General features: G+C 37.0%; 1 protein-coding gene across 1 annotated transcript; it reads left to right on the top strand.

Annotated features, from left to right (window-relative positions):
- The first annotated feature begins 9,927 nt into the window (after window positions 1-9,927).
- On the top strand, window positions 9,928-15,771 carry LOC131019370 (uncharacterized). The gene is made up of 2 exons (XM_057947904.1): window positions 9,928-10,793; window positions 15,442-15,771. Exons 1-2 carry the CDS (start codon window positions 10,194-10,196, stop codon window positions 15,526-15,528), a joined length of 687 nt encoding a protein of 228 aa, XP_057803887.1. The 5' UTR covers window positions 9,928-10,193; the 3' UTR covers window positions 15,529-15,771.
- The last annotated feature ends 470 nt before the right edge of the window (window positions 15,772-16,241 follow it).

The following is a 16,241-nucleotide window of genomic DNA, read 5'->3' on the forward strand; positions in this document are numbered from 1 at the left end:
CACAGATGAAGAATGGAAGTAATCAACGTCGGAAATCTAGAAAGACCACGTGGTTAACGTAAAGCTGCAAGGCGGTTAGGAAAGTTTGTTAAAGGACAAAGAATCGTTCACGTACGCCGCGTGTGGAGCGCGTGAAGGACTTGTATAGACCTTTTTACCCTTCGCCCTAATGTAGTCCTATAAATACTTCATGTAGTTCATTTGTAATACACAATTCTTTACTCTAAGTTTTCTTATCAGCAAGTTTCAGGCGAGTTTATTCTGATATTGCAACTCAGGTTAAATCTGATTTCCTTTCTCCGACTCATTTAGACTTAGGTTCGGGTGTTGAGCTTCACCAACTGGCGCCGTCTGTGGGAAATTTGGGCTAAGGCGTGAGGTTTTGGGTGTGTAGCCGGGTGTTCTAATGCATGCTTTAGGTAAATCTGGTCGTTCAAGCCTAGATCTAGGGGGTAATGGGGTTCAAATTGCCAGATCTGTGTGCATGTTCATAACTGACTATATATATGCCTATTGCGTAAAAAGGGGAACATATCGATTACAGAATTTGCGTCTGAATGTTTAACGCGGTTTGTTACACGTTTTCGATTAATGTCATACGCATCTGTTTGTGCATGTTTGTGATCTGTGTGGTTTTTTGGGATCCGGGTGGCTTCTGCCACCTTGCATGAACAGGGGAGACAAAACAGGGGAATGAAAAATTTCGAAATGTTTCTAGGCAATTGTGCCATTTTCTGAGTTCTTAAAACCTTTTTATGCTTATGTTGTTCGTTAATCTTTGTCTATTTAAGTTTTAAACGTGTGTCCTTCACGAGCCGATCGAGATAACTTATTCTCCTTGCGCTTGATATTTTTGTGCCATTTTCGACTAACCTTTGTGTTTTCCCGGAGAGCATATTTCGCCGGAGTTCTTTATTATGGGAACATTGTTTATTTACACATGAACGACGGAATTTTCGTTTACCTCTGCCTGGGTTTATTTCCCAGAGAATGGGAAGTATCTATGATCTTCAAAGAGGACTTCTATAAATTTCTTGCTATCTAAGGATTTCCGTACATTTGATCGAGAATCATGATATGGGCCGGAGTTCGTGGGTTTTCTTTTTCTAAGGCTGCCTTCTATTATTGGGACGCATATGGGCCCATTTATCATAAAACGGGGCATTACATGTAAAGCGACATCAGCGCAGCTCGCCTGCGCCGACGTATTTCTTCCGTTCTTAGCTCATTATTTTTCCTCTTTTTGCAACTCAGTGAACATGTACTTTGCAATGGCAACTCATGAACACTGCAAGGATCTAAGTAAGGACTTCGAAGCTCTCGAAGGGAACACAAGCACCAAGCCTACTGATGACATATCGACTAAGGGAATTGATTTGACTGGGTTAACTCCACCAGGTTTCACTACGATCAACAACATGATCCCAGGTTCCGTACAGTCCAATATGGGAACTGTCCTACCCGCCACTGCCACTATCGCTCCGGCATCAGCGCCAGCCAATGTCCCTACTTCTGAGCAAGTGCTCGCTATGATCAACTATGCAACCATGCGTTCTTTACTGGGTATTACTCAGCCAGCTGCCACACCAGAGGGAATTATAACTGCCCAAAAAACAGCAACTGCGCCTGCGCAAGCTGGGGGAGGTGAGACAGCGATGGCAGTGCAGACAGGAGAGAACAGGGGAGAGGATGGGGGAAGGAATAAGCGAAAGTTCATCACAAATAGCGTTCAGATCGAGGATGTGACTGACTCAACCAGCGGGACCACTCCGCAGCGCAGTTTGGGAGTACACAAAGACAACGATAAGCTGAAGGGGAAAGTATCCTTCCTCCGAGAACAGTTAAAGAGTCTGGAGACAGAGCTCAAAGAGCACGATCATCACACGGAGGTGAACAAGTCCCCCGACCAGCATGAGCCGGGATCGGGAGAACCCCGGAGGGAGCTACTCAAAAGAAGTCGGCGCAGACCAACGGAAACCACATTCACAAGAGATAAGGAGGGGCACAACTCTGATACTCCCATAGTGATATCTGCCCACAGGAGCCCATTCTCAGAGGAAATATTATCGGAACCCTTACCGCCCCATCTCACTGGATTATGATGGTACCACCGACCCGGAGGTCCACATGGCTCGCTTTGAGGGATTAGCCGCACTACACCAGTACGGAGAGGGAATCAAATGTAGGATCTTCGCCACGACTCTGTCAGGCATGGCTCAACGATGGTTCCACAACCTAAGAAGTAACTCCATACAAACCTACGGTGATCTTCACCTCATGTTCATGACACAGTTCGCTAGCGCAAAGAGGGTAGGGAAAACGCCCATTTCTTTGATGGACATCAGACAGGAGCCCCAGGAGACGCTTCGCGAATATGTGGCACGGTTCAACACGATCGCGTTAGATATACCAGAAGCAGAATCTCAAATCAAGTGGTACGCCTTCGCTAGAGGGTTAAAGCAAGGCCCACTCTTCGAGGCACTCCAGATTAAGCCGCCCACCACCCCGAGTGAAGGGGAGACGAGCTTCGAGGTTCGTGCCGGGTATGCGAATTGGTGCCAAGGCGACTACTTGTGCCGCAACACCGTTCTCATGTCCTTGGACGAGCGGCTCTACAACGTCTTCAAGGTCCATAAGACCGCGAAAGAGGTGTGGGAGGCACTTGATCTCAAATATCAAGTGGACAAGACGAATACTACAAAGTATGTCGTCGCCAAGTGGTTGGACTACAAGATGGTCGACACCCGCCCCGTGATGGACCAAGTGGAAGAGTTCCAAACTCTTTCACACGAAGTTCAAGCCGAAGGAATGCCCTTGGCGGATGCGCTACTTGTAGCGATCATCATCGAGAAGTTGCCACCAAGTTGGAGGAGCTTTCAAAATCTTTTGAAGCATGAGCGCTCGGAGATGTCCGTGGCGAACTTGGTGTCAAAGCTTCAAATGGAGGATCACGTGAGGAGTCGTGATCAAAAGGGCAAAGCGCCGATGAATGCAAAGGCCAATCTCACCGAGAAAGGCGGTCCTTCCAACAAGCGTGGTCGCCCTAACCCCAACAATAAGGGCAAAGGGAAGCTAGGTGGAGGACAACCATCAAAGTTTGATGGTGTGTGTTTCAATTGTGACAAGCATGGTCACATGGCTAAGGATTGCCGCAAGCCAAAGCGGAAGAAGGCGAAGAACAACGTCAACAACGTCAACAACGTCGAGAAGGAATTTGGCGATTGGGACCAAGATGACTTTGCGGCGATGATTTTCGAGGTGAATCATGTTGATAGCCCAAATGCTTGGTTCGTGGATACCGGCGCTACCGTCCACATTTGCATCAATCGTGAGTTGTTCCACAACTACAAAGAAGTGGAAAACAAAACGATCATGGAGGCTAGCGAGCGGACTTCTCAAGTCCTTGGCATGGGAGATGTGGTTCTTCAACTCACTTCGGGCGTGGAGATCACCTTGAAGGATGTGCTACATGTTCCCACTGTCCGAAAGAATTTAGTTTCGGGCATTAAGCTCACTAAGAAAGACTTTGAACTATTTTTCAAAGCTGATTATGTTGTAATTCGCAAGTGGGGAAAGTTCCTTGGGAAAAGCTATGCCTCCGAAGGGCTTTTCAAACTTGGTGTGAGAGCTTGTAAGCCTTCCAAGGCAACTATCAATAAGAAAGAATCTACTTCTTCTGCTTACTTGATTAAGTGTTCCGATTTATGGCATTGTAGACTTGGACATGTTAATCTAAATGCTATAAAAAGATTAGTAAAAATGAATTTAGTAAAAGTTGATGAATTTAACTCACAAGAGAAATGTGAAGTTTGTGTTGAAGCCAAAATGGCTAAGTTACCATTTAAATCGGTTGAAAGGAGCACTAAACCATTAGAACTAATTCACACCGATGTTTGTGATTTAAAGTTTGTGCAAACTAGAGGCGGTAAGAAGTACTTTATCACCTTTATAGACGATTGCACAAGGTATTGTTACCTTTACTTATTGAAAAGTAAAGATGAGGCTATTGAAGCTTTCAAAAACTTCAAGAATGAAGCCGAGAATCAACTTGGATGTCTAATTAAGATGGTTCGAAGTGATAGAGGTGGAGAGTATGTAGCTCCGTTTGCTGAATTATGCAACGAAAGTGGTATAATCCATCAAACGACAGCTCCTTATTCACCACAATCTAACGGCGTTGCTGAACGCAAAAATCAAACTCTTAAGGAGATGATGAATGCCTTGTTGATTAGTTCAGGATTACCCCAGAACATGTGGGGGAAAGCTGTCTTAACTGCTAACTATATCTTGAACAAGATTCCACTCAAAGGGAAAGATATAACTCCCTATGAGCTATGGAAAGGAAGGAAACCTTCGTATAAATACCTCAAAGTGTGGGGGTGTTTAGCTAAGGTAGAAGTGCCTTTGCCAAAGCAAGTTACAATTGGACCTAAAACGGTGGATTGTATCTTCATTGGTTATGCACTTAATAGCAGTGCCTATCGTTTCATAGTGCACAAATCGGAGATACCCGACATACATGTTGGGACAACGATAGAATCAAGGAATGCTATATTCTTTGAAAATATCTATCCCAATAAGGATAAGGGTGTATCTAACTCAAACAATGGAGTTGAGAGTGAAGCTACGAGTTCTAAACCTCTAGACGTAGCTAGCAGTACTACTCAAGTAGATGATGCCACGAGTTCTAATCCTGTACCACCTAATAGGAAAAGACCAAGGTCTAAACCTGTGGATGTAGAACCAAGACGTGGGGAACGAGTTAGAAAGGCTAAGGTCTATGGACCGGATTATGTTGTCTTAATGTTAGACGGCGAACCGGTGACGATCAAAGAAGCTTTATCTGGCTCTGATGCAGCTCTATGGAAAGAAGCCATAGATATTGAAATTAATTCCATTATGCAGAATCATACTTGGGGGTTAGTGGATCTACCACCTGGAAGTAAAGCTTTAGGATGCAAATGGATCCTAAAGAAGAAGTACAAATCTGATGGTACTATAGATAAGTACAAAGCCCGACTTGTCGTTCAAGGTTTCAGGCAGAAAGAAGGGTATGATTTCTTTGATACCTATTCGCCTGTGACTAGGTTGACATCTATTAGGATGCTACTCGCTATTGCTGCTTTGCACAATCTCGAGATTCACCAAATGGATGTGAAAACTGCATTCTTGTACGGCGAGTTGGAAGATGAAATATATATGAAGCAACCTGAAGGGTTTGTAGTACCTGGGCAAGAGCACAAAGTATGCAAACTCCAACGGTCTTTATATGGTTTGCAGCAAGCACCGCTTCAATGGCATTTGAAATTTGACGGCGTAATGTTGTCAAATGGATTTAAAATCAATGAGTGTGACAAGTGCGTCTACATTAAGAATTCCAATAACGGCTATGTTATTGTTTGTCTCTATGTAGATGACATGCTCATCATGGGGAGTAATTCCCGAGTGATTCAAGAAACGAAAAATATGCTAAGTAAAAACTTTAGCATGAAAGATATGGGCTTAGCTGATGTAATTCTTGGAATTAAAATTCTAAGAAAGCCTGATGGTATTGCTATAACACAATCTCACTATGTTGAGAAAGTGTTAAAGAAGTTCAATGCTTTTGACAAGCCAATAGCTAAGACTCCATGGGAACCTAGTGTACATTTGAATGTACATAAGGGAGAACCTGTTGATGCGATAGAATATGCTAAGATTATTGGGAGCTTGATGTATCTAACAAATTGCACTCGTCCCGATATAGCATGCTCGGTCAACAAGTTAAGCAGCTTTACAACCAATCCTAGTAATGAACATTGGAAAGCTCTTGAAAGAGTCTTGAGATATTTGAAATATACTCAGAACTATGCAATTCATTATACTAGGGAGCCCCCTGTACTTGAAGGGTACTGTGATGCAAATTGGATATCTGATGCCAAAGACTCGTTCTCAACGAGCGGTTATGTATTCACTGTGGGGGGTGGTGCTGTGTCTTGGAAATCCAAGAAGCAAACTTGTATTGCTAGATCAACCATGGAATCCGAATTCATAGCTTTGGATAAAGCCGGTGAAGAAGCCGAGTGGCTTAGAAATTTCCTCGAGGATATTCCATGTTGGTCGAAACCTGTGTCGTCCGTAATAATTCATTGTGATAGTCAAGCTGCTATCGGACGAGCACAAAATAATTTGTATAACGGTAAGTCGAGACATATTTGTCGACGCCATAATACCGTGAGATATTTGATCACGAGTGGTGTTATCACAATTGACTATATAAGATCAATTGATAATATAGCCGATCCGTTGACTAAAAGTATCCATCAAGATCAAATGTATAAGCTGTTAGGGGGAATGGGTTTGAAATCCACATCTTAAAGATGATCATAGTGGATACCCAACCACGATGACTGGAGGATCCCAAGAACTTGGTTCAATGGGACAACTAAGCTATGAGAATCTGTGTGTTGAACACTCGAGTTGCCTATTCCTTGTAGAACAGTGAGTGTTCGGAAACCTGCATGTGGTGAGGTTAAGTCCCTGACTTTTAATAACTCTAGAATTCCTCAATGAGGACAAGTATATCAGGATGCTTGAGTTAAGAGTTACCTATATAAGTGTGAAGAGTGGCCGCTTCGATTGAAACACTTATGAATCCAAAGGGGTGTTCCAAGGCCCGTAATGGACACAAACGTAAGAACGAATGAGGATTGAAGCAATATTGTGTCAGTATTGTTGACTCAGTATACACCGAGGAGGACTAGTTCAAGGAACCATATCCACTAGGCCGCCGGTATACTCGATAAGATTGACTATGGTAGGTTCAAAGCCACAAGCTACCTTTCCAAATGCAATGTTGTTTCTTAAGAGGACTGAGCTTAAGTGTCTGCATACATCTGCATACGGCTTTCTCACTCATGTGGGGGATTGTTGGAAATATGGTTTTGGACCATATCTGAATTTAATTATTTAATTAAATGTTCATTATTTAATTGAAATAATTATTGGATGTTAATCTACGTCTCGAGTAGATGAACATGGTATACTTGAAGTCTCAAAACCGATTTCCGGTGAGTGAGATATTGTATATCAAAGTTTGGGTGTTGAGAAGGGAAATAACACTTGTAATGTGTTGTTGTCCCACATTGGAAAACAAGAGAAGAACACTCTTGTATAAGAATAGCAATGCACATGGAACCAATAACTTGTGGGCTTGCTATGGGCTTGGATGAAGGCCTTGGCCTCGCGCGCACACACACGCGCGCCGCCGCCGACGATCGATCGGACGGACGACGACGCCGCCGGACGGGCGGGTCGGGTACGGGCCGCGGCCAAGGACTTGGATCTTGGCAATTGGTGCTTTGGGTGGTGTTTGGGTCCAAACTATATAATTTTTTGGACAAAATACTTTTGGGCTCTTTTGGTTCATTAATTTTCGGCCCAATTGTGTTTATGTTCTCAGCCCAACTAAAGCCCACCCGTTCAGCCCAAGCCTTGAAGAGTTGCAGCAGTTTCGAAAACTGCACAGGAGGTTGATTTCTGCCATTGATGCAGAATCAATATGTAACAACAAATTCAAATGCTTTTGAATTTGTAACACCCATAACAGTCCATGGTTTTTAATCCTCTTCATTGAGGGTTTAATCTGCCTAATGAGCTTGAGCAGCCTATAAATAGTGGACTAGAAGCATGGCATTTGATCCCTACGAAAATCTGCATTCCTCACTCTCTCTCACTGCATACTGCTCAGTTCTCGATCCAATTCAGTTCGCCGGAGCTCGCCGGATTGTGGTGCTACATCCGACGAGACGTTCGTCGTTTTACCTTTGGGGAAGATACGCCTACACCGTGAGCACTACCGGGGCGATAATCTTCTTGCGGGAAGAGTTCCACCTCGACTCGACGCATTCATCTAGTTTGTTTTATTTGTTTTGTAATTCCGTTTCTAGTCACGTTGTTATCTTTTAATTCATCTTTTTCCTTAGTCCAGTTTCGAATTGTAAAAGTTGCTTTCAGTTGTAATTCACTCGATCGTGTACCCGGTTCTTACACTCTTTTGTCGTGTTCTTCATCAATTTTCCATTCACACTTTTCTCCAATAAAGCTCGATAAATTGCCCATCATTCGATGTCAGTTATAACCCTTCTCCTCTTTACTTGAACATTGTCTACTAATAACGGTATAAATAATTTTTGCATCAATACAGTTCTCATATCAGCAGAATTTTACATCAGAAATAGTAAACTTTTATACGAGCAAAATTGAAAAAATGAATCATAAAAATACATTTGCCTTTTCCAACAATTCGTGATTTTCACAAATATATCAAACATGCATAAGGAACATAATAATGCAATCATTTGAAATTTCACAAGCTATTTTTTAGTGCTGTATTGGAAAATCATCTAAATATAAACTTAAGAAAATTTAGTCAGTTTGTATAATGCAATCATTTGAAATTTCACAAGCTATTTCCGTTGGCTTGTTTGTATAAATCGTATATTCATCAAATTTTAACATTAAAATTAGTCAGTTTCCATATCATCAAATTTTAACATCAAAATTAGTCAGTTTCCATATAAAATTTGCATACCTTGTCCTGTTCGCGATCCGTTTGTAGTTTCCCCTGTTTCGCCATTCGTATTCGGCGTTGCATTGTTATTCATCTCCTCTTCTGATGAATCTGAATTCGCTCGATGGTTGTTTTCCCTAAGCTCTTGTAAGTCGAGTTCTATGATAGGATATCTACTCTCATGGTTGTTTTCTAGTTCGATTATATAGTTTCTGGATGATGATGATCTCACGAAAATTGGAATTTCTCTTTCATCATTGTGTAACTCATGATAGTTTATCGGAGGAGGCTGATTCAAGTCGATTTGAAATTCTGAATCCATCTATCGTGATGTTGAGAAATTGTTCTATGCTGGCCATTTTTAAAGAACACCGAAAGCCAATCGACATCAAATTTTTTCAGATATGATTTTCAAATTTTATTGAAAAGCTTTGAAAAGTCTAAAATTCCCTCCCTGTATCGATTTTTTGGCTCCAAATTAAGTTTGTGGTGTGAAACAAATTAAAAATCTCATCATTTAGCAGGTTAAATTTGAGAAGACGATGAAGAGTTTCTTTTGTTTTTCCTCATGGATATAATTGTGATTCAAAAAGTAAATAACATTAAATAAGGTTAGTTTACGTTAATTTTTTGTTTATTAAAACTTGTGTAAAAGCTGAGGGCGACTTATAAAAAAGATTGGAGGGAGTATAATGTAAGTAAGACAATTTCGTCTCTTTAACACAAAATTGACCAAAATTTGATGAAATTAAGTTGATAGACAACTATTGATTTTCTATCTCAAAATTATATTTCGCAACATTAATTCTTTATCTTATACAAAAAACCATATGCGATTAAATTTTAATTAATCTGCATACCTTGATAATATTCACATAATAAAGTTCAATATTCCAAATTCGAAGATATTCCGTGATATTCTCGATTCTACAGATGTTTTCCAGTTTCTCTCGTCTACAACCTTTTTGTTTTTCTTCCAATTTTACAATTTACAAATGATGTTTTAATGATTTCAATTGAATTTCGGTATTTTTTAATAAATAGTTATCAGCTATTCTTAAAAAAATGAATGCGTTTTTTTTTAAAGATCGATTTTAACTTTATTGGCCACAAATTCATTTTCTATACTTTTAAAGAGGTATCAACTAGTCATGTGGTAGTTTTATCCTTGAACTCTCAAAATAACTAGAAACTTATGATTTTAGGAAGTTAGAAAAAACACTTAAATCATAATCTAAAATGCCTAGTTTGAGCTATTATGACAAAAAGAAAGTATAGTTGCTTTAAATTCATAAGTCAATTCTATAGATAATTTCCTTGTGTATTACTGGAATGGCTTAACAACATAAAATTTGGACAGTAAAGAGAATAAATAACTCAAAGCAATCAAATGAATAAATAAGTATACTTTTAAAAGCTAATGTTACACAGACACAGCCACACCGATTCGCTCACATCACATGCGTCTCTCTTTTCCATTTCACGCAAAGATCCTCTCTTGAAAAGCAAGCAACACAGAGAGAGAGAGAGAGAGAAAAGAAAAGTAGCAAAAGAAGTGGCCACCGCCGTGGGTGGTGGTGGGGCTTAGTACCCTTTCACTATTTCCCCAATTTTTCCCACCAAAACCCAAAAATCCCTAAAAATGACCTCTCGAGACATCACCGCCACCGCCGCCGCAAACCACCCTACTTCCGGCGGCAACCACCACCACTACTACCCACCGTCGAATTCGTCATCCTCGTCCTCCGCCTCGTTCCGCGGCTGCTGCTGCTGCCTCTTCCTCCTCTTCTCCTTCCTCGCCCTCCTGGCCCTCGCCGTGGTGCTGGTGGTGGTCCTCGCAGTGAAGCCGAAGAAGCCGGAATTCGACCTCCAGCAGGTGGGCGTGCAGTACATGGGCATCAGCCCCACCACCGCCTCCTCCGCCGCCGTGTCGCTCAACATCCGGATGGTATTCACCGCCGCCAACGGCAACAAGGTCGGGATCAAGTACGGCGAGTCGCGCTTCACCGTGATGTACCGCGGCATCCCCCTCGGGCGCGGCGGCGTCCCCGGCTTCTACCAGCCCGCCCACAGCGTAAGGCGGATCGAGTGCGTCATCGTCGTCGACCGGGTTAGCTTGCTCCAGGCCGACGCCGCCGATTTGGTCAGGGACGCCTCCTTGAACGACCGGGTCGAATTGCGGGTCGTCGGCGATGTCGGAGCCAAGATCCGGATCCTCGGCTTCACCTCACCCGGTGTGCAGGTTACCACCCTCTTTTAACTTCATTATTATTTTATTTTAATTTTCATCATCAATTCTTGCTTCTCTTGTGAATTATACTATATATTGTGAAATTAACTCTACTAAGTAAAATTTAAATTAATGTGCTAAAAAATGAAATTAATTTTATTTATTCGATGAATTAACTGTGGATCTTAAAATAGATTTCCCATCATCAAATTATCATGCTAAATATTCAATTATCTGTCTAGTTTTAAAAATATTCTAACCTTTGAATAATATAAATAAACACATGAACTATTGGTATTGTGTTAAAAATGGCCTCATTAAATTTTTTTTGATGCCTAAATGCTAACTTATTAGCTAGAAACTAGGAACGAGTAGAACTAGAATGACATGATGTATTTTTTTTCTACAAATTTAGTCACTATAAGTTAGCAATTTAGCATCATGCTACCAAAAATATTAGTAATAAAGATATTTTTAATATATTGTTAATAGTTCATGTCTTTTATTGACATTATTAAAGGCTCATGCCATTTTTGGAAGTGATTTATAGAACGAACTGCCCACACAATACAAATCATCATATAGTGTGTTTTATTAAGGAAAAGTGAGTGTTCCGCACAAAAGAATTTATATTTTTAAAATTAGAGAAATAATTGTGATATAGTTACTCATTTGCAAATTCTACCTTTACCTTTTCTCTTCCTTTTTTAACAATTCTATTTCCTTCCTCTCGTTATCATTGTCTTAAAACTTTGGAGCACGAAAAGTAAGATGTTCATGTAAATTAAATAAAATTAAAAATTTTAAAACTTATAGTAACTTTTTAATAGTTAATTTTTAATAGTTAAATTTTTACTCTATATTTTTTACAAAACTTGTTTTTAGTGAAAATAAAAATTACTCTAATAATGGGACGCGAGAATATTTTTTATGTTGGAATTTGGGACATGAGTGAAAGAGTCGTCTTGGTTTTTGTTTTGAAAGAATCTTCTTTTTTTCTTTGCTTATGTCGGCTTCCAATCTGCTAGCTTGCGCTCTTTGCTGCTCTGCTAAGATGAGCTTATGTGAGGATGTGGTTTTTTTTTTCTTTTTCTTATTTTTTCTTTCCATTCTCGTGTTACTCTTTCATTCATTGTGTTTTCTTGCAGTCAAATTTTTTACGTTTTGTCACCCAGGATTTAGGATTAGGTCAATATTAAGATTTTTTTATTCACACTTTTCGATTTAAATAAACTCCGCATTTCTGAATCTCGATTTTGATCGGATTTTGTTCCTATTCTTCCCCGTATTGAAGAACGACATATTAAGTAAACAATAAAGATAACTGCGAGTTATATTTGTAAGAGTTTTAAGTTTGAGCTAAAAAATCACCTTTAATTTATGAATTAACCCATGTATGATTCCCAATTTCCCATGGTAAGGCAGTCTTTAAGTGCGATTGTAAGTTGTGGTGACCTAAAAAAAAATCTGTTTTACGAGAATGTGTATAGAATATGAAATGATTTAGTTAATAGGCATACCCATAAAAGAGTGGTCCATCCTAGTGTTAATGCCATTATTGTTGAGAGTAGGTACATTGTTACCTCTGCTGTCAACACAAACTGTAAACATCACTATCATGATTAAATAAATCAATGTGCTCATTCGTAGAAAAATGTATCAAGTAATTTTTCTTATGCTTCATTAATTTATGCTATTTGTCCTAGTCCTTAGAGAGTGTTTTATTGAGATTTTTGAAAATTTTAGGTTTATGATATTGAAAAAGTTGATTTTTGGTAAAAATGTATATGTAATAGTGTGGAATTTGTTTGTTTGAGAAATTGGGAAGGATAACACAAATTGTAGATATAAATTTATAAATATATTTATTTATTTTTAGAAGTATACTATATATATCAGTCGTGAGTTTAAATTGTTAGGAAAAATAATTTGAAACATATATATATATATATATATATATATATATATTACTATAATTTTATATTATTTTAATATCATAAAATCAATTCCAATATAAACATCCATCCATCATGTCTCAAGTGTTGGGCTTGTGAGCCCATCTGCGCCGGGTTCGCAGCATCAGTAATGGGGTTTTTTCTCTCTTTTTTTTAAGAATAATGCTAAACAGTCACATCGTGGCCATCCACAATTTACCTAAATAAAAAATAATTTAATTTATTTAATTTATTTTTTAAAATAAAAATAAGATTTATTTATTATATCATATTCTCTACATTGTAATTATTTTTTTGTAATTTTTTGGTCATTTTTTTTATTTTTAATAAAAAATAAATTTAAAATAAAAAATGCAAAAAAAAAAAAAAATAAGTACAATGTACAGAATATAGTAAAATAGTTAAATCCTATTTTTATTTTAAAAAATAAATTAAATAAATCAATATTTTCCTTATCATACTAGTGTGTGGGTGGCCACAATGTGGCTATATAGATTTATTGTTTTTTTAATGCATGCTAGCAATTGTTCTATTGGGTCGTATGCGCCCATTTCTCTCTCCTTCTGAGCCCGGATAGCGGCTGGAAGGAGCGCTTCTGCCGGACGTGGTATTGGGGGGACTCGGCTGAGTTTGGTGTGCACCGCTCGCCGAGCCTCCCACTACGGATGCTCTAAAATTTTTTACCGGTTTTTGTCCTTTTTTCATTTATATAATTCCAATAGAGAACACTTAGAAAAATAAATAATAAATGGAGTTATGTATATTCTAGTGTTTTTTATATATCGTAAGAACATATTTGTTTATTAAATTTATATTATGTAGAAAGAATATATACATATATATATATAATATTGAAAAGATAATTTTTAATTTGAAATCAATTTCAAAATTGAATGGCAATTTTATAGTTATATTAAAATTGAAGGTTGATTTGTAAAATACTATATAACATTTTTATTTTCTTTTCCTTTATCTTTTAATTATTTTGCTTTAATTCTTTCTAAAATTGTTAAATTCAACTAATTATAAAATATTTAATATGCATATCAAATTAAAAATGTCCCATACCTTTTGGGCACAGAAATTAAAAAATGTATAGAAAGTAGATAAAATGAGTTGATGAAAAGTATTTAAATAGTATTAGGTATAGAGAGATAATATATATTGCCAAAAAAGGAATGAGACATTTATATTGAGACGTCTCATTATGGAAAGTGAGACATTTATATTGGGACAGACGAATATTTTATCAAAATATTTGTTTTAAAATGTAAAAGTTATATTTATTTAAAGATTAAAATTTTAAAAATTCTCTCTCCTCATTAATCCTTTTTTTAATTAATGTATTTTTCAATTCTTTTTTGTTTTCATGTTCATAACTTTTTTGTCTTTTCATAATATCAATTCTTATTATTGTGAATTTTTTCATTAATTTTTTTTTTCAGTATAATATTATAATGATAATTGAATTTATATCAATTTTATATAAATATAAAAATATCTACCGCATGAGATGCAAATGCTAATATATACTTATGTATATATATTAATATTTTCTTGGGGCCATTCAAGCGGTTAAGTCCCTCTCTTTTAAACTTTTATTAGTTATGAATTGATCTTATTTTACCAATAATTCATGATCAAAATATTTGTAGTTGTGAATTGACTTTATTACTTCTTAATCATGAATTTAGGGTGAAATGGTATTGTTAATTAAAAAAAATTCTTAATTTTTTTAATCTTTGTACCTATATTCGATTTTTACAAAAGTAAAATTAATATTTTATTACATTAACTCTCTCTCTCTCTCTCTCTCTCTCTCTCTCTCTCTCTCTCTATATATATATATATATATATATATATATAAATTATATATTGAAGATCTAAAATAATTTAGAATGGAATGGGATATGGCCCCGAAGAGTGGCGCGCTCACTTGTATTATTTCTTCATTATTGAACGGTGGGGATTCCCTGGATGATATTCTTTAAATTTTTACTCTTCCTTTTTTAATTCTTAAGTTTAATTTTCTCGCTGCATAAGTCGTCGACAGTTTTTGTCTTTTCATTTACCTCGTTTTGTTGGTCCCTCGAAATTTCGACACTTTTTACTTTTTCGTGTCTCCGATTTGGACTGTTGTGTAAAGATAAAATATGCTTGGATTTTCATCATGTCTTAATATGCATGTATTCAAAAGTTGCCATGTGCGTGTAGGTTTTCTCACCATTTTCGTTTTTTCATATAATTGCATTAGTATTTGTCTAGTTATTTCTAATTTTAATTTTTTTGTATTCATTTCTTACGCAAAAAAAAAAAAAAAAAAACACACGATAATTGCAAGTAAATGTATAAATTCACTTGATTCTAATTTTGCACATGAATTAAAATTTATACTTTCAATACATGGATTTCTTCAATTTTCGTAATTTTTTATACTGTTGTTCTTCATCATGGGCCATGGCTAGTTAAAATTACGTGGACATTGAGTTATATCATTTAATATATAGGCCGTTTAAGTATATAGACATTTCAAACATTAATCTAATCATGCGAAAATAAGAGTATTTTTCATGTATTTGGGGATAAAAATTTAATTTATGTGCAAAAATCAAAATATAGTAAAAATTTCGTGTATTTAGACTTAATTATTGGAAAAATAAAAATGGAACTCGTTATGGATCAATTTTAATTTTAATTTATTGTAGGTATCGGTGGATTGCACAATTGCCATTAGCCCAAGAAAGCAAGCCCTAATATACAAGCAGTGTGGATTCGACGGCCTCAGCGTCTAATATATTGGTCATGTGGTCCCCACCGCCCCTCTTTGTTTCTCTTTCTTTCTTTAATTTCTCTCTCTAGAAATCGAAAAGGGAAATTCCCGTGGAGAGAGTGAGAGATGGGGAGTTTACAAAGTGAATTCCCACAAAGTTGAAAGCAATTAATTGAGATATGAGTATGAGGGGTTTCTGCAAATTTTGTATTCTTGTGTAAAGTTCCTAAAATCTGCTCGATTCAATGATATTCCACTTGACTTAGAATATGGTGCCATATTTCATTATGCGTTGTGCTATAACATGGTATGTCGTCGGTGTAGGTCCAGCTCGGCTCTTACTGTGGGCGCCAAGAGTGATTGACGCTCTTTTTTTTTATTTTGTGGTGTCCTATGCTATTTTTATACTTTTTTGAACGAATTATTTTATTGCATGTAGAATAAGAAGATTTAGACTTATAAAGATATTAGTATATTACAAGTTAGATTAAGCATTTATTATATTCATGCTAAATTAAATTGATGAATATTTAATTTTTATCAAAAAATTGAAACTTAAGAAATTTTATTTTTAAATAATTAATTTAAATTTAATTTCTAATTAAATAAGATAATTCAAAAAAAAAATCTGAACGAAAAAGCAGGAAAGGCATGTAAACTGAACTGATTCAAATTTACCTCAAATTGATTGAATTCACCAAAATTTACACCCTTTAAAAAATTTAGAATTAACTT

This window comes from Salvia miltiorrhiza, chromosome 4, assembly GCF_028751815.1.
Source record: "Salvia miltiorrhiza cultivar Shanhuang (shh) chromosome 4, IMPLAD_Smil_shh, whole genome shotgun sequence".
Lineage (NCBI taxonomy): Eukaryota > Viridiplantae > Streptophyta > Magnoliopsida > Lamiales > Lamiaceae > Salvia > Salvia miltiorrhiza.